The sequence below is a fragment of the Enhydra lutris genome, unplaced genomic scaffold, assembly GCF_002288905.1.
Source record: "Enhydra lutris kenyoni isolate GAN:26980312 unplaced genomic scaffold, ASM228890v2 scaffoldscaffold21, whole genome shotgun sequence".
Classification (NCBI taxonomy): Eukaryota; Metazoa; Chordata; class Mammalia; order Carnivora; family Mustelidae; genus Enhydra; species Enhydra lutris.
Window position 1 is genome coordinate 34972958 of NW_019154105.1, and position 19216 is coordinate 34992173.

General features: G+C 51.5%; 1 protein-coding gene across 3 annotated transcripts in view; it reads left to right on the forward strand.

Annotated features, from left to right (window-relative positions):
• LOC111149146 (amyloid beta precursor protein binding family B member 2) overlaps positions 1 to 19216 on the forward strand; it is a 312250-nt gene that overhangs the window by 288948 nt on the left and 4086 nt on the right. For all 3 annotated transcript variants that reach the window (XM_022506093.1, XM_022506091.1, XM_022506092.1), the window contains 5 exons: positions 7851 to 7965; positions 10057 to 10144; positions 11015 to 11098; positions 12673 to 12788; positions 14478 to 14657. In XM_022506093.1, coding sequence (XP_022361801.1) covers positions 7851 to 7965; positions 10057 to 10144; positions 11015 to 11098; positions 12673 to 12788; positions 14478 to 14657 — 583 coding nt within the window. The remainder of the gene's footprint in view (positions 1 to 7850; positions 7966 to 10056; positions 10145 to 11014; positions 11099 to 12672; positions 12789 to 14477; positions 14658 to 19216) is intronic.

Here is a 19216-nt window from a genome sequence, read left to right on the forward strand (position 1 = left end):
TGCATCTGGGTCCCTGCCCCCGTGTTGCTTTTGACCCTGTTTGGGGACGGTGATGGGCAGGATGATCAGATGTAGTGGGACCATGGCCACTCACTCACAGCTGGAAGCATTGAGTCCACATGCTGGGGAGGAAACGTGATTAGAAATACTAACGTTGCATCCCATGTTGCGTAAGGCTTTTCCCACTTCTTCAAGAGTTCATATTAGGACTGATTAAGTTATGTATTCTCTGTGTAGGCTAACAGCCGGAAGGACTGACTCCGTTTCAGTCTCGATTATTAGCTAAAAGATGCAGAATTCTCCTTTCTGTCTAGATGAACATAGCTGTGGAAGGGCTATGACTCTGAAGCGAAAGGAAGGCAGTTGTACCTCAGATGTGTATGTTTCTGGCGCTCCGACCGTCAGCCTGTCCATTTGGTTGATGGGGATTTAGGCCCTACTCTTCCACAGCTTTATAACTTAAGCTCCATTTTTGATGGAAGAGGAAAATTTTGAAGCTCCTCTTTTTGAAAGAATGGTAGTGGTTACTGCTTGGCAAAGTGAAGAGAGAGAGGCAGTCTCCTGTTTGTGTTGGGGTCGAGCCATCTCTGCTGGTGGTGGCCATTTTCCCTCCTCAGGATGAGCTGAGCTCCCGGCTCAGTGCTGAGGAGAGGGAAGGGAGACGGTGTTGACTGGGTGGGTAACACTTCCAGGATCAGTCTTCTCGAAGGTATGGTTAGGAGAATTTGCAAACTTGACTTTTTCATTACCTTCGAGGAGGCTTTAGCCTCTGGAGGTGTTGGAAGCATCCAGAAGAGGAGGAATGTGAGCTCCCTCATCTAAATAATGAGAGGTCCTGTCTGAGCCAACGTTGAGAATATTTTCAGATGTTTGCCAATTCCTCCCTTTCTGTATTTATTCCGGTCTCCTCCCTAGGGAGAGGTCACTCTAAATATTAAATTAATAGCAAGACTCTGTTCTTGAGAGGGCTGCGGATTCTGGTCTGCCAAGGCCACCTGGATTATTTGCAGGCAGAATTTAAATCTGTTTACACAGCTTAGATGTCTCACAGAAGTGCCTGGCGCAGGATTCCCTGTGGAGAATGTGTGTTTACCCAGGTGATGAGTTCCTGGGACGTCCTCTGAAGGGGCACTTAGCATCTGCTTCAGCTTGCAGAGGAGAAAGTGAGTTGAGTTGACAAAGTTCGAGAGCATGAGCTTTGTGAAATTAGTGCCTGCTAATGTGCCGCTGGGTAAAATGGAGAAAACAAAAGCAACACAGAACAAAAAATGGCGCGTGTGTGTGTCATGTTCTGGATTGACCATGTAGGAAGATGACTTTCTCATCTCCTTTCTTCCTTTTCCCTCCTCCCACCCCAAAAATGAGATCTTCAGAGTATAATCAGAAGGTCCGAGCAGTTAGGCAAAGAAGAGCAAACAGTCTTGAAAATAGGATTCCTTCTCCCTTCAGACCCTGGGCAGATGAAACAGTGGAGATATAGCCCTTTGTCAGAAAGGGCTGGAAGTACAATGTTTGCATCAGATCTGTCTGTGGCTGTTTGTCCTTACTTGCATGTGGGTCGTGTCCTCTGCAGTAAGACAACTCCGGGGGCTGACAGCTTCGGACGGAAAGAGAAGCCAGGAGGAAAGGGTCTCTAGGTACATTTCAGCGAGTCTTAATATAATTCATATGAGGGCAAATATTTACTAAAACATCTCTCATGGATAAGGAGACAGAATTTCAAAGGGGGCTTTTTCTTTGACTTCTTCCTCATTTATAATGACAACTGCCATTAATCGAATGCCTGTCACGTGGCAGCCTTCACAGATTCCCAGCATCAAACAGCATGGATTTCACGTGAGCAAACACGGATGATGTGGAAGACATTGTCTTTTTGTGGCGCCTGGGTAAGGAGCGCTAGCAGAGGAGATGTGGTGAGAGTCTGGATGGAAGGGAATCCCCTAGAAAGGAGGGGACGGAGCTCCTCCCAGGCAGGCCCATGCTGTCCTGCAGCTGACAGCATCCACTCCTTCTGGGCTGCTTCAGAAGGCAGAGCTCGATCCCACGAGCCAAAGTTGCAGGGAGGCGAGCTTCAGGTCCTCATTCAGAAAGAATATATATATATTTTGGCTCGCCAGGAGTATTCCTGCGTTGGAACAGGCTGATTCGTTAAGTAAATAAGATTTCATGTCACTGAAATATTCTAGGTACCACCTCTCTGGGCTCCTGTAGACAGGGCTTTGAAAAGTTTGCCTGGCTTACCCCACTAGGAGGCCTGTAGGTGCCACATAAGCTCCTTACCAGGAGAGAGAAACAAAAGCAGATTCCATTTATGTAAGGGGGTTACAGGGGAGAGATCTAGGGAAAGGGTGAATAGTTCTGTCTTGGCTCTTTTTTAATAGAATCCATTTGAATAAAGAATCGTTTCTTCATTCATTTCCTCAAAATGGATTAAGTCCCTGCAGGGTGGTTAAATGCTGTTCAGCCGAGAACAATGAAAGCATCTTTTGTCCTCTCTCCTTGCCATTAAGAAATTTGAGGCTGTCATGTAAGATGTCTTAGCACTGACATTTCTCCCTGACAGAACTGGAGGCTGGTCCTCTGGGGGAGTGATTACCAGGGAGAACAGCAAAAGGATAGGAACAGACAGAGTGGGAAACCCAAGGGCTCAGTAAATGAATGGTGAAAGGTAGTTGATTCCTGGTGCACATTTCTGTGAGAGTTTAAGGAAGGGGCACAGATCGGTGCAGCTAGAAACCTGCCACATCCTGGTTTTTAAAGGAAACACGGTGATTCGCGTGACTGCGAGAAATAGTGGGGCACAGCTCCATGTGGGGGGTCCAGAGAGGACTGGACCAGAGCCTCTTTTAGCACGTGGTTCCTCATCCGGCGTTGTAAAGGGAGCAAGCCAGAGCAAGGGACAAACGTGGTTCTTGCTGCTGAGTGCTAGACAGAATGTCTCAGACAGACATGTAGAAGAATTTGTTGGAAAAAATAGGAGCTGTGTTCTGACTGGACCTCAGAGATCACTGGGGCCCACTTTGTGGATTTAACGGGGCACACTGAAGCCCGGGAGGATGCTGTCCATTGGGATGCCTGGTCAGCCAGAGGGAGTGCATAGAAGCCCATGTGAGCCCATCCCTGCTGAGCTGTGAGAGGCAGGCGGCTGCAGCCCCAGGGCTCCTGGCGGCACCAAGGAAAGAAGTAGCGGGCCAGAGAGCCAGGGTGGGCTCTGCAGGCGAAGGTTCCTAAAATGCCCCAGCAGCAGGTTGACCCTCTCCTTCATACAGTTTCAGAGCCACCGTGGGCCCCGCCTGACTGAGGACACCCCATGGCGTCTGGTGTTCCTCCCAAATTTACATGTGTGGCCCTAAGCTGGTTGCACCCTCTTAGGTTTGCAGTCTATCGGGAACACCATAGCTGTGGAGGTTTCTCGTCCCCCTCAGAATACACGAAGATCTCTAGAAAAGGTCAGATTGTGCTTACGCGTGAGCCTGAGGTCTTTCACGATCCTGACACTGATTGGACAAAGTCTCTGAAAGGCCGCGTTGGGCAACATCTTGATCGTTGTTGAAACTGGATGATGGGACATGGGGACTGTCCTCTCTACTTCTGTGTGTGTTTGAAAGGTCCCAGAATGAGAAGTTTAAGGGGGGAAGAATGGCAGATGAACTGTGTTCTTTTAACTCTGTCCTTCTCATCTCCTAAAGCTCGGACCCAGGCTCGCTTCTCCAGGGAAGAGGCCCAGGAGGCCCGGTCACCACAGACCTCTCTCCCCTCCTGTGGCTCAGACCAAACGGCCAGCCTCCATACCCCTCGGGACTTCTCCTGAAACCCTCTTTTTCTGATGCCTTTGGCACCAGCCTGTCCCCAGTGCTCTTTCTCTACCCTTTCATTGGGCCCTCTGCCCCAGCGAGGCCTTTAGATGCCTTTCTTTTCCAGTCTAGGCCTCATTTTGTCTTTTCTCATTCTCTGCACTTGTCTGCTGCCCTGACTTCAGCTGCTCCTCAGGCCCATGTCTCCAGCCCAGACCACAGGCCCGAGCCCCCGGACTGAGTGTCCACCTGCTTGGTGGGCCCCGCCACCTGGTCGCCCTCAGGTACCTCCGACTTACTGTCCTACCTGTTGCTCGTGAGCTTCCCCCCCGCCCGGCCCCACTGCAAGAGTGCTTAGTTGGCCCAGCAGGGACCCGAGAGTTATTCTGGGTTCTACCCCTCATCTGCCACAGCCATCCTTCCAGGGCCTCCTTTCCCTCTATCTCCTCTACCCTGTTCTCACAGATGCTGACTTAGCCTGCTTCGTGCTCATCCTCTCACCTGGACACGGAGGAGCAGCCCCCGGTGGGCGTCTCCCTTGAACCACATTATCCCACCCAAAGAAACCTTTTAAAACACATATTGTATGGGGTCACATGCCATATGACAAGGCTTGGAGGGCCAGGCTGCTGACGGGACGCAGGTCCACCCTCCCCATGGTCCCACCTTGCCCCCCCATCACAGCGCCTAGGAGTCTGCAAGGGACCAGTATTTCTTCCAGCCACTCCGTGGACTGATTGACCTCTGTGCCTTTACTCATGGTCCGTGGAACCATCCATGCCCTTCTCACCCTGGTCAGGTCCTTATGATACTTAAGATGCTCCTCAAATCCCACTGGACGCCTGCATCCTTAGCGGACTTCCAGGCTGAGCTTGTCTGTGTTTGCCAGGCACGTAGTAGTGGCTCAGAAGGCATTTGTGAAAGGGAAGGGAAAGGAAGGGAGTATTTTTTTTAAAACATAAGTTTTAAATCATATTCTAATTTAGTGAGAATGTAAAGCCCACTGGCAACTCTCTTAGTCCTTTAACAAATGATGACAAACAGTGGCTCAAAGCAAACACAGATTTATTCCCCCACAGTTCCGGAGATCAGAAATCTAACATGAGCATTCCAGGTATAATCACAGCATCCGCGGGGCTAACGGCTCCCTGAGAAAATCCATTTCCTGGCCTTTTTCCGCTTTTACAGGCTGCCTGCTTTCCTTGGCTGGTGGCCCCAGCTCCCGTTTTGTCCCTGAGACGCCAAGTCCTTCTTCCCTTGCACTTGTGTTGGGCCCAACCGGAGAATTCAAGGGAACAGCCCCCATCTCAAGTCCTTTCCTGTAACCCCCTTTTGCCATGCGAGGTAACCCAATCAGAGATTCTGGGAATTAGGCTGTGAACATCTCAGAAGGGTCCTTATTCTGTCGGCTAGAGCAGGTTTTTTAAGAAATGAGGGGCCGAGCTTTTGAAACCCCCAGTTAAGTGACGTTTGGGTTTCATTCTGAAGAAGGATGAAATCAGATCAGCCATGCATTTCACTGCACACAAAGGAAGTTGTTCAACTTGCCTCTGCCCCAGGTCTGAGAAAGGACTCACTGCCTCTTCAGATCTGCGGCTGTAGGGCCTGCAGGTGCTGAGCGTGGCTCCAGCAGCTCCCAATGGAAGCCGATAGGAGAGACGGGCCAATCTCTTCACCTCCAAGGGAGGCGAGAACTCCTGCTTTTTCCTGGGAAGCCCATGAAAGCCCCCGAGGGCTAGTCGCAGGACTCACACTGTCAGGAGCTGACAGATTCCTACCTCCCTGATCTATGAGCCTGGTACCCACACAGGGACGGGAAAAGACGAAGCTGTAAAAAAGAACTGTCAGAATCCTCCAGACAAAGCCTGCGGCCCCTGAGCAGCTCCTTTGGGAAGATGTGGGTTCCAGATGGTTGCCTCAGGAATTCATCACTTTCCCTGGAGCCAGAAGAAAACGAAGATTAATAATAATAATAATTTTTTTAAAAAATTACTCCTCGGGGGCAGCATATGGAAGAAGAGAGGGCACAGAGCCACAGTTTGCTAGGATGACCCGTGGCTTCTAGATCAGGGCTGGTTCCATCCCCTGGATGGTAACCTTGCAGTCCTGCGCTTGCGGGCCGGCCGGCGGTCCCGAGGAGCAGGCTGGGTCTCGGAAGCCTACCTCACTGAATGTCAGAGCTAGACAGGAACCTTGGAAATCCTGGTTCTCACCTCTCTCACTTGAAGATGAGGTTAGACTCCATTGCCCCAGGTTGTGTAGCTCAGTGGATTCAGGAATGAGACTAGAACTGGGGTTGCCCCAATCCCAAATCATTGCTCTCTGGCTGTTCCTGACTCTCTCTGAGAGAGAACAAGACGTGTTGAGATCCGTGCACTAAGTACAAAAAGGAGGATGCAACAAGCTCTTACTTATCCTTTTGCTACAGAATTTAAATGCTGTAAGTGTTTAGACACAAGCAAGGTCCTGGGGCCCAGAGGGCCAATCAGGCTTGTGAGCTGGATGGACCGACCAGAGTGGATGGAGCAGTGACCCCTAGACAGTACAGGGAGGCCAGGGTCACCAAGCAAGAGAAGATTCCGTGAGTGGAGACCTGCCTTTTCCGGAACAGAGGGGAGAGCTGTGTGGTTGGACGAAGGGTGCTGGAAGAATAGGTGGGACAGATTCTGGAACTCTAGAATTCCGGAAAGGATTTGGGCTTCGTCTGGGTGACCATGGACCCAAAGAGATTCGGCCTCAGAGAAACGGCAGCGGAGCAGCGAATTTTGAAGGAAGACAGTTCTGTGTGGTGAGACACTGCATATGTTCTTTTAAGATCCATCCATGAAAGAGAGGAACCCAGAGAGTTGGGGGCCAGAAACAGGGCTCCCCCTGAGTGTAGTCTCTAGAAGGGAGGGCTTCTCTTACTGCTTTTTTAGATAATATGTTGTCTTGATGGTGGTTGAGACTAAACTGGGAAGGCCTCAGGGACACACTGTAGAGCAAGACCATGCTCACTCCTGAGTCGGCCAGCTCCTTGCCCAGACGCAACCCCCTCAGTCCCTGGTCCTGAAGCTGTTCACACCTCTGACCGAGGGCCAGCTTACCCGCGGGAAATTGGGATGCAGCCCCTATTCCTAAAGGAGGAAGGAGCACTCAGTTAGTACCTATATGGCCAGGCCTGGACTGGGGACGGGGGCGGGTACCTCAGGCACGGCTCATCTGCACAGAGCTTCAGGGTGCTGTGGGGAATGCAAGCCCATGAACACACATGGACATGTCCGCTTGTAAGGGCCGTGTGTGTATGGGTTGCCATGGCAGCGCTACAGACGCTGCCCGCCCGGCCCTGAGTCCCGCACGGTGACAGAGGCACAGAGAGCGTGAGCACGCACTGGGGAGAACACCTGAGAGGAGGTAGTGCTGGCAAGAGAGGACAGGTTCGGGACATTTTCAGGATGTCGAACAAGTCACGTATGGGGAGTTGGGGGAGACAGGAAGGCCTCCGGGTTCTAGCCTGGAGGACACCACACTGTGACTGAAGATGAGGAGGGAGAAGGCTTGGGGAGCGTGTATTGAAGCAGGTGTGGACAGGCCAAGGCTCAGTGCCCTGACCTGCAGCCGGGCTCGGAGAGCCCCACCGCGCATGACACAGGGCAGGCTGACCTCCAGCGGAGATCCCTGTGCCTTCCCAAAGCAGCCAGGGACAGAGCCTCTCGTCTGCCCCCACTGCACCAGCACATTCGTCGTTATTCTCTTCTGTAACCATAGTATTTGTTTTCACTGTAGATAGAGGGCTCGTAAGAAATTCAGCTTTCATTCAGGGCCATAAGAGATTGCAGGAGCTCAGGACCCTGACTTTGGGAAACACTGTTGTTCTTTTACTTAGCAATGAATTCTTAAGTCCATGGAATTGCTCTGTTTTAGGTGACTGTTGAAGTTTGAGTTTTGTTTTTACCCATTGCTACCTCCTCTGCTCCCCACTGACCTGCTGGCTGCTCGCTCAGCTAACGCTCGTTACCAGACTATGCACTCTCAGAGGTTCCTTTTCTAACGTGCTAATAAATGTTGTTTGCACAGAGATTTTGCTTACGTAGCAAGAGACAAAGATACAAGAATTTTGAAATGTCATGTATTTCGATGTGACACACCAGCAAAAGCCATCGCCACGAGTCTCCACGAAATCTGTTCCAAGGTAAGGTGGGTCCGGATGCGGTGGTGCATCCCTCTGTCTTTTCTCACTGCCTGAGCAAGGACGGGGGTGTGGTCAGGGTTTCCCGCTGGTGATGTCCGCTGCTTTAGCCAGAGCCTCAGAGTGAGGACAGGCCGCTGGGCCTTGCTGGACCAGCCCCTCTACCCCTGCTTCCCTCCAGCAGAGCAGTCCTGATAGAAATATCCTCACCCTCTGCCTGGGACTTCTATTGACCCCCATCAACAGGGTCTTGCACCTCTCAGGAGACTGTTCTATTATAGAGCAGCTCTGGCTGTTAGAGGTTCTTGATTACGTGGACCTGAAATCAGCCTCTCTGGAAACCCCACGTGGTTACTTGAGATATGTGATCTAGAGCAACGGAGAGGGATTCCTCCATTCTGTCCCTCTGGCTGGGGAGCCCTTTTCTGTCTGAAGACGTGTGAAGCTGGCGACCGCATCTGTACATTTGGGGGTGCTAGACAGGTATCTGTCTGGTCTTACTGCTCCAGTCTTCCTCCTTCCTCCAGAATCCCCACCCCCATCTCTTTTGGGTCCCAAGGTTACCAGGCTCCTACCCCCTCTTCTTCTGCATACTCTAGCTGGTTCCCCCTAAAGGAACACAGTGGTCCAAGGGCGAGCCAGTGGAGAAGAGAGCACGGGCCACTCTGTCCCTTGACCTCTAGGGAGTATAGTACAGGGATGACAGATGTTTTTAGCTACCATATCACCTGCCGGCTTGTGTTCAGATCGCGGTTGGCCAGCTCCCCAGGGCGCTGTCCCTGGTGTCCTGTAGCCAGGCCTTCCCACCCTGCAGATGGAATCTAAACACGGGACTTGGCCATCACCTTTCTGGTTGGAGGCAGCTGTCAAGCCCGGCCTCATTGCCATGCTGCCTCGGCTAGCCGTGCCCAGGCTGCGGCCTGGGGTCTGAGCAGCAGAGGCAAAAAGCAGGTGCCAGCCACGTGTCCTCAGGGAGGGGCAGGAGCGGGGACGGGGACGCGTCCCCTGCACTGGGCCCAGCCATCACCCTCTGCCCTAGCCCCGCGTCGACCTGTCTGGGCATGGCCTGCAGCTTCGCAGCGCTCCCTCCTTGTCCTTGCCTTCATTCAGTCACGTGGAACACCTTTAAGTTCTAAGAACACAGCAGGGACTAAAACAGAAAGAAACAAAATCTTTGTCTTTGTGGAGCTTGTGTTCCCATGTCAACCCCCAGAACATGGCCTAGCACAGAGGACGCGCTCCGTGAAATGTCCTGCTGTTACTGGCCGCAGCCGCCTGGCCCGCCCCCAGGCACGCGGGAGAGGGCTGGCGGGGAGCACGGGGGGCGGGGGGGAGCGACTTCCGTCCCACCCGGAACGCAAAGTGGGGCCTGGGAATGAAGATGTGAGTGACTCCTGGGGTCCCTGAAGGGCGGGGTTCTGTCAGTCCCCAAACCAACAGCGCTGTGTGAACAGGAGCGAGAAGTGACGCTCGTGCCCCTCACAGCAGACCGCCAATTCAGTAGGCCGCTGATAGATTGAGAAGACCAGTCCCCATAGCAGCGCGTATGTCCAAGCGCTGACACTGAATCCTCAGAACGGCCGTAACATCACTGGGGATGTAAATACTAGGATTCCTGTGTGCAAGAGGAAACGAGGCACAAGAGGTCAGGTGACTTACCCAAGGTCATACGGCTAGTAAGTAGTGAAGGTGGGATTTGAACCCACAAACACTTTCCCCAAAGCGCTGATAAGAATGCTCAGAGGTCAGCCTTCAGAAACAATGGGAGAAGTCCATTACTGGGTCCCATTGGCCACTGTGGGCCAGCAGAGGCTATCTGGGTTGTTTCACTAGAGGCAGGAGCCTGGTGAATGGAGGAGTCATTTCCGAGCAATCAGGAGACTGCCGCTTGGAGGGATAGCCCTTCACCCGTTACCCCCGGGGAGAATGAGCACCTTCTGAGAGCAGCTCAGCGATATAGGGGTGGGAAGTCAGGCAGTGGACCAAAACCTGTTTGACTTGGAGGTCAAGTCAGCTCAGCCCCTTGACTGGCAGGAACAGCTGAAGACACGGGGTCTGTAGCCACGGACCACGGGCGTCCTTTCTCTTCTTCAGATTATGGCTGAACGGAAGAATGCCAAAGCCCTGGCCTGCAGTTCCTTACAGGAAAGAGCCAATGTGAACCTCGACGTGCCCTTGCAAGGTAGGTCAGCGGCAGCCGCTCTCCTCAGGCTGGCACTATCCGTCCCAGCCAGAGCCGAGACCCTTGCCTGGCTCCTGACAAACCACGTTCCAGCCCACAGACGCTGGCCACAAGCACCAGGGGTCTTCCTGGGCGTGGAGTTAATTTTGTGTCGGTCGGGATGAGGTGCAAAAGGCCAGGATGAGTTCTGTTATCGGACAAGATGAAAGAGTATTATCTTTCGTGGTTTCTAATTCAGATACAGCCAGGGTAAAGCCAGCTAGTTTAAAAATAGGTGGGTTGATGTGAAAAAAAAGTTTTTCTTAAGTATAAAGATGAATTTTTTTTTTAAGATTTTATTTATTTATTTGACAGAAATCACAATTAGGCAGAGAGGCAGGCAGAGAGACTTATTGTGGTGATTATTTTTGCAGTAGAAACAAAGACTAAGTCACCACTTACACACCTGAAACTGACATAATGCTCCATGTCAGTTACAGCTCAGTAAAATAGAAATGTAGCTATTTGGGGAGAGTCTGTTTAGTTACTTTTGCTGTCTCCATGCCCTGTGTGATTCAGTCTTCTCCTGGCAGCAAGCACCTCAGAGACAGGCCATCGGAAGCCGTTCCTTAGCATATGTGAGGCAGATAGCGGCAGCTTTCACTGCTTCCGTGCCCAGACATGAGAGTGGAGTGGGATTTGGGTTGGCAGAGGCCTGGTGTCTGCTGGGATAGGGGCTCTCCTCCCAGGGTGGGAGCTGCGCCTTCCTCTGGAAATGCGACGCAGTGGCACGGGTGCTGCTCCGGGCATCGTAGACCGGACGTAGAACGGTGGCTGTGTTTGTATGTGTCCTGGAACCACTAAAAGATCTCTTGCTTTTGTTCCCTGTAGTAGATTTCCCAACACCAAAGACTGAGCTGGTGCAGAAGTTCCACGTGCAGTACTTGGGCATGTTACCCGTAGACAAGCCAGTCGGTACGTGCGGCACTGCATCCTTTCGCTGCGCGAGTGTTTGGGAGCCTGTGGGAGGAGACCCCTGCCCTGTCACCAGCCACAGCACACAAACGGTCCTGATCAAAAGAGCCCCAGGGGACATGCTCGGTCACATGGTCCCCAGAATAGAGGGATGGGAACAAGGCAGACACATCGCTGTCATTCACGTAGTGGCCTGGAGACATGTGATCCAGGGCTCCAGAGGGTACTGCCCTTCTCAGAGGGAGCATCCGTCTCCAGAGCCAGGGAACCTGCTCTAGTCCTTTGTTGACTGCAGGGTAAAAGGGCTGAGGGAGCTCTCCTCTTTCATCTTTCCAGGCGTGACCCCAAAGCAACACACCCCGCAGTCAGCTCCCATCCCCAGGGCAGAACTTAGCCTCTCAGCCACACCAAGCTGACAGCAGGCTGGGAGACAGAGCCTTTCCCTGGGTAGAAAAGGCTGAGGAGAAGTCAGGACCCTTATGCCCTGCTTGGAAAAATAGTGCAGCCGCTTTGGAAAAAAGTCTGGCAGCTCCTCTGAAGGTCAAACACAGAGTCACCTCCGGACCCAGCAGTTCTGCCCCCAGGCGTGTACCCAAACGAAATGGAAACATCTGTCCCCACAAACATTCACAGCCCCATTATTCACCATAGTCAGAAAGTGGAAACAAAAATCTGTCAACCAACGAATGGATTAGTAAAATGTGATACTATCAAAAAAATAAAAAATAAAACTGATGCCGCCAGACCATGTACTTGTATTTGGTGGTAAAGAGGCATCACAGACTGACATGGGTGGCAGCGTGGACCGGCCTGGAGGATGGGAGCCACGTACTGTGGGACTCTCTGTGTACAATACATCCAGAAGAGACAACCCTCTGGAGAGAGAAATAAAATCAGTCATTGCCTAGGGCCAGGGGGTTGGGAAGAACCAGATGGAGACCACCAGAGTGTACAGGGCTTCTCTCTGGGGTGACGAAAATGTTCTAAAAGTGGTTGTGGTGGTGGTTGCCCCACTCTGTGCCTACACTACAAACTTTTGCATGGTTCACTTGAGATGGGTAAATTGTGACTGCACCTCAGCCGGGTCACGGTTCCCCCCACCCACGGCCACGGAAACTAGCTGGGCCGGCACGCGGTCCCGGGACCTCCTTGCAATGCCTCGTCTAAGTGCCTCGTTTAAGTGGCAAAGTAAGGTGGGGTCTTCTGGCAGGTGCTGACTTCTGTTCCTTTCTCAGGGCCCCTTGCTTAGGAAAAGACAGTGTTTGCTTATATACTATCTGCATACTCGGGGCTAGGGACTCTTTGGAAAGTAAGTCGTACCGTGGTCCAGTGAGACAGGACACCACCCACTCCATCTCTCCGGGGGTTCTCATGACCGTTCTTTTGTTGAAGAAGCTGGCAAACGTTTTGTTTTTTCTTTCAAGCAATGAAATGCTCAAACGAATGTCTTTTGGGACTACAAATAAATAAATAAAACAGCAACTGATCAGTTTGGCTGGGTGGTTTGGGTGGTGGATCACTGGATGGTGATAAGTGGCTTTAGGACCTTGTTCAGCGATCTGTTCCATCCACAGGAATGGATACCCTGAACAATGCCATAGAAAATCTTATGACCTCATCCAACAAGGAGGATTGGCCGTCGGTGAACATGAATGTGGCCGATGCTACCGTGACTGTCATCAGTGAAAAGGTGAGCAGGACCGGACATACGCTTGGTCTGTGCGTTATGGTGAAACTTTGGATACGGTAACCTTCCTTGAAACGTGGACACTCAGCCAAGGCTTCACCTCTCGGGGGTGGGGTTTGGGGGAGGGGGGTGGTTATGGTGAGTTGTGATTAAAGTTGCCTGCATTTAAAACAAAAAAACAAAACCTTTTTTTTCTGTCCTTCGTGCCTGGATCTCTGCATCACTTTGCTTTTCTTTGAACTAAGGAGCTTCTGTTCTGGTGCTCCCAATTCTTTCTTCCTCCTGTGCCCCAGAGAATGAACTTATTTGCTAGAGGGACCTGTATGAGGCCGGCAGTCACTCCTTACGGGTTTGGTTTTCTGACAACTCTCCAGGCTTTGGTGTGGTCTGGGCTGTATGTCTAGAGTTGGGCCACAGGTGCTGCTTCGGTCATGGAAGGTGCTGGGGTGGGTTCTGTCTGTAGGAGCAGGGGCCGATGGTCATTGCAAAAGGTCGGCATTCGCCTCAGACCAAATTATCCCAGTTGTATGGCCAAGGAAACTGAGGCACAGGAGAGCGAATAAACGTCTATAGCCACAACAGCGAGAAGCGGCAAGCTCAGGATTCGGCCCAGCGGTCAGCTGCAGACTGTCGGCCGCTTTTCAGTTCTGCCTCCATGCGGCACCTGTCACGGAGAGACCCCGAGGCATCGCCTGCTCTTGATTCTGTCTGCTGGGAGCTCACCTTCGAGCCCAGTCCACCATCTCAGAAGGAGTCAGGAGTCAGGTGCTCACTGACCCTGCCTGCCTCTCCGGCCTGCCAGGCTGGATGGTCTTCGGTCTTTAAACTTGTCAGCCCCTTGGCTCCCTCAGCATCTGCAGGCGCGGCCCCTCTGTGCCCTGCCCCTTCGCCCAGCCGGCCGGTACCAGATCTCAGCCTAAACATCCTTTCTCCCTAGAAAACTTCATGGCACCTCAGGCTCCTTTCAGTGGCCTGGGAAAGGATTCCTTAGCACCTGAGTGAAGAGTTAGTAAGTCAAGATGTTAATGATCCAAAAGTCAACATTCTGGATGTGTTTACTAATTCAGAAATTGCATATGGTCGCTGCAGAGGGTGTGGTGTTCCCAAGAATGAATTCCGAGCATTTCCTTACCCTGCATCATATGGACACCATATGGACACCAGTTTGTGGGGGAAAAAGTGATCTGGCAGCTTTTCTACATGGTTTCAGATAGAAATATGATTCAGTGTACTAGTTAGCACGGCAAGGAGAACCGGATAAAGAGATCCTGTGGCTCCTTTTCTCTTGGTGCTCTGAGGTTTCCAGCAGGTTCTGGCCAGATGGGCTTTGAGCCTCCGGGTGCTCTGTGTGAGCAAAGCCTAAGAAGTTTATGTGACCCCACTCCTACCCACTGTGAATGCGCGGGCTTGGGGTGTCGTAGCCAGACAAGAGAACACACATACCTGGCTGAAGTTCAGAGTGAGCCTAGATGGCAGTGAGACCCCCAGCTCGCAGGGATGGCCTCTCCAGACCCGTTGAGAAGCTGGCCTTTCTAGGAAAGTACGTCCTTTCTAAATCCAGGTGAGTTCTCTGTTCTTAACACCAGCGTCTCTGCGGCCGCTCTGGGCTTGAGTCTGTGGCTCAAGCCACGAACCGGTTCCGGGCTCTGCCGGCCTCCCAGAGAGCGGGCTGCTGAGCAGCGTGTCTTGCAGAGTGAAGAGGACATCCTGGTGGAGTGCCGCGTGCGATTCCTGTCCTTCATGGGCGTCGGAAAGGACGTGCATACGTTTGCCTTCATCATGGACACCGGGAACCAGCGCTTCGAGTGCCACGTGTTCTGGTGCGAGCCAAACGCGGGAAATGTGTCAGAGGCGGTGCAGGCTGCCTGCATGGTGAGTGGTCCCCGAGGGGGACTGCCGCGCCTCTACACCCCTGCCTCTGGGGCAGAGCTCCTCGACTACGGGAAGGTCTGGCTCCTCTCTCAAGGGACACTCTGCCGGTTCCTGCTGTCAGCCCTGCAGATGCTGTCCCTCCTCGCGAGCTGTTTGGCGTCTCAGCAGCCGTGGGCACCCACAGCAAGCTGGCTGCATGGAGCCGCATTCTGTAGGGACTCCGGAACCCCGGGGAGTGGGGCTCTTCAAATCTACAGATTGAGGATTCTTTTTTTTTTTTTTTTTTTTTTTTAAGATGTTATTTATTTATTTATTTGAGAAAGAGAGAGAGAGAGAGAGAGCACAAGCTAAGGGCAGAGGGAGAGGGAGAAGCAGACTCCCAGCTGGAGCAGGGAGCCCGATGCGGGGGGCTCGAGCCCAGGACACAGGGATCATGACCTGAGTGATGGCAGATGATTAACCGACCGAGCCCCCCAGGTGCCCCAGATTGAGCATCTTAATTCTCGATCCCTGATTAGTTTCAGGGTATGGCCAGGAAATGTGGGGCATGTAGGAGTTGGTGCTGTTGAGAACCAACTTAGTACTTAACAAATCCAGTGGGTTGAATGATTTTTATTTCAGATCATTGGTTTCAGCACGTTGGTTTTAAGTACTTAATTTGTATCCGTGAACTCAGTCCTTACAATGATTGTTTGTAGGGGATTTGTTAGTTCCATTTTATGTATAAGACCGAGGCTCAGAGGAAAGAACGGGCCTTAGGACACGGAGGTGGTCATCGACGAGGCCTGCATTCAACCCCGAGTGTTTCAGGTGACAGAGTCATACTCTTGGTACCACGTGTAGGATTTCAAACAAACAAAAATACCTCATCCTTCATTCTGCAAATATCCTTTGAGCACCTGTGATGCTTCAGTGCCTGAAGAAGTTCTAGAAAAATTGAGGAAACAGTATGAATGTAGGCATCAAGACCTGGGGTGGGTGGTCATCCCTAGCAGCAGCAGGCTGGGGAGCTGGACCCGAGTACATGAGGCGAGGTCCCCCATCGTGAAGGGCCTGGGGAGTGAGGCCAAGGCGTTTCTCTCCAGCAGACATTGTTAAGTAGGACCGATGAGTTGATACTGGGTTTTAAAAGCATACTCCCCCCAAAAAAGGAAACCAAAGGAGGGGACGGGTTTGAAAGGGCAGGGCTGGTGTGGGGAGCTCAGGCAGGAAGCCTCATACCGGTCCACATGAGAGTTTCCATGGTTCTAAACCAGGAGCGTGGCAGCGGAGGGAACAAGAGCAGATGAGTTGGGATGTCATAGAGAATCGCCCAGCCAGGGATGAGCAATACTGAATTTAAAGCACCTGTTCTTCATTTAATTGAACCCACCGTTTAGGGGCTGGACTGTAGGAAGTTCGAGTAGGACCAAGATGGAAGGGGGAGACCCATAAACCAAAATCCAAACTTCTGTTGTGTATCAAATATGCTATAAGTAAAAGTGTAAGACCACACTGGACCGAGAAGTGGCTGGGAGGAAAAAGAGGCAGAGACCCCGAAAGCTGACCATGGCCTGACAGGGAAGCAGTAGCTCGAAGCACAACAGTAAGGGGGTTTGTTTCTCGTTTTATGGATGGGGGTGGGCGGATTCGCACATTTTTTTAGACTGAGGGAAATTAGCTAGCCAAGCTGGATTGGAATGGCGGTCATAAGGGCTCAGTCGGTTAAGTGTCACCCTTCAGTTCGTGTCATGATCCCAGGGTCCTGCGATCAGGTCCTGCGTCGGTGGGGGGGGCACGGGTCCCTGCTCAGCAGGGGGTCTGCTCCCTCTCCCAAATAAATGAAATCCTTAAAAAAAAAGAAATGGGGGTCATATATACAGTTGGGGCAAAGTCTTATGGTAGATAAAGAGCGTAGGGCTAGGGTTTAGCCTCCTCATTGGGTCATGGTGACTCAAGACTAGCCAGATGGTAAGAGTCCAAGAGGAACATTGGCGTTGAGGGAGGTTGCGAGAGTTCTCTGTCGTGTGTGTGTCGTGAACACACAGTTGCTGGTGAAGAATGAGAGCAGAGGATGAGGTGGGCTCTAGGTGGCCAAGGTGAGGCACAAGGAAAGGGAGCCCACTGACTTTCCCCTTAAAGGACACCTATGAATGGAGAGGGGGGGAGGGAGGAAGAGGGGGAGGAGCTGGTACCCTGGGCTCACCAGCCGGAGTCCTCTGACCGCAGACCTCTGTCAAGTGCTGTGGAGCTGGGAGGCTAAGAACTCGGACCCGCCTGCAGTGACGGCAGGGTGTGGGTGGTGGGGGTGGCAAGGGCAGAGCAGGCAGAGGGGTCCAGAGGAACCCCCGGAGCCAGCATGGGAGATGGAGATGGAAGGAAGACAGTAGGAAATGGAAGCATCCAGTCAAGCAAAGATGGCGGGTGGCTGTTTAGGTGTTTCCTGAAACTGAACAAGGATCATAACAGATGGTTTTAGTCATAAAATGAATGGCTTTCAGTCTTAATTGTACATTTTAAATGCTGGTGACAAATAATTAGCTTTATCACTAGTTAGTTTGTTTTCGGATTCCCAGAGTCATTTTCTTTCTGAGAAACCATTTTTACGCATTTGCTTACGATTTTAGTTGTAATAGGGAGACCAGCTGAAGCGGCCCAGCCGGTCCAGTTTAAGGTGCACTAAGAACATCACACCCTTCCCTACACCCTTCCCTACACACCCAGCATTTGTGACTCAGTGGCTTTCTTCCAGAGTCAGATCTGCAGGAATCTCTGTGAACTGTCGCTCATGAGTAACTCACACCCTCTAAAAAGCCACCCTCACACCTGGGTGGCTCAGTGGGTTAAACCGCTGTCTCCGGCTCAGGTCATGATCCCAGTATCCTGGGATCGAGTCCCACATCGGGCTCCTTGCTCAGCAGGGAGCCTGCTTCTCTCTCTGCCTCTCCCTGCCACTTTGCCTACTTGTGCACTCTCTCTCTGACAAACAAATAAAATCTTAAAAAAAAATAAATAAAATGCCTTTGGTGCTGACACGCGCTCTGGGCTCTCCTTAATCATTAGACATCTTTTGCAGCTGTGTGGCATAGGCCCCACTGAAGATATTTTGGTGAAATCCAGGAGGAAAGCGGGAGCCTTCATGAAATTCATCATGTGCGGTGTCGGCTCATGCTGGACACACCTCCCTTTAGAGATTCCTAGTCCATGATGACCTAGGCCGTCATCCCTGTGACGGCCCCCCTGCCTGTGTGCAGATCTGTGCTTGGCAGGTGTGTGTCTGGGTTGTGATGCAGACTAGCAAGCTAGCTCACACGGAGGCAGCGGGAGCAATCCTTTCTTGGATGACTGGGTTGAAAGGGGCCGAGTCCTTCCCAAAGATCGTCTATGTCTGCTTCCCCTGGGGAAGCCTCAGCCTGTTTCACACTACAGTAAAGAACCTATTGATATGTAAGTAGAGTCTTTTTAAAAAATCAGCCATGGAATTAATTATTTTAAAGTGCTAGGATTAGGAAAAACTGTATTTGGTAAATTTTAATCTTCTTACCTAATTTTGAAGAATTACTTATCTTTCCATTAATATAAAAGCGGGTGGGTTGTGTTATATTTCTGAAGGAGAGAAACTGTTTGTGGTGCCAGTAGTGCTAATGGACATTTTAAAATCCATTAGGATTTAGGAGCTTATGGCTGGCTCGGTTGGTGGAGCGTGCAACTCTTGAACTTGGGGTCGTGAGTTTGAGCCCCGCATTGGGTATAGAGATTACTTAAAATTTTAAAATCCATTAGAATTTAGACTTGCAGATAAAATGTCTCCTGAAATCTTTACACATCATTCTTATTAAAGCAGAAAACAGGAAGGGGAACAAACATTTATGAAGACCTTCAGAGCGGCTAGGCCTGTTTTCAGCATTCTGCAAGAATTCCTTAATCGTAACACCCTCTGTAAAGGTCCCAGTTTTGTGCCATCTCACATGGAAGGAGCTAAGGCTGAGAGACGGAATACCTTGCTGGGGTCATACAAGTGACATGAGTGACGGAGCCTAGATTCAGACTGTCCCTTCCTACCGTGCTGGCTCCCAGTCAGCCATGAGCACTCACCTCACTGTACGGAGTTGTACCTGTCTCCGACAAAACTTGAACATTTTCTCTCCCCATCATTTTCCTTTTCGTTAGCTCTTTGACTGTTATATAAACTACAGCCAATCCAGAAAGAGAACAAGTCGAGGGTGGAGGTGGATGGCAAAAGCCACAGCACGTTTGTTGAGCCAAATGATCTGTTTTTACAAGTAGGCTCCAGGCCCAGCATGGAGCCCGATGCGGGGCTCGATCTCACAGCCCTGAGATCAAGACCTGAGCTGAGGTCGAGAGTCGGGTGCTTAACTGACTGAGCCACCCCCATGCCCCAAACCTAATGATCTTTTAAGAACGTTTCAAATACCCACAGTAAGAAATGAACTCTTGGGTTTATGTTTAGGGGCTAGGTCATTACATTTTGGAAGCAAGTGTATTGGTAAATTAAAAGAGAAGGGATGGGGGCACCTGGGTGGCTCAGTGGGTTGAGCTTCTGCCTGCGGCTCGGGTCA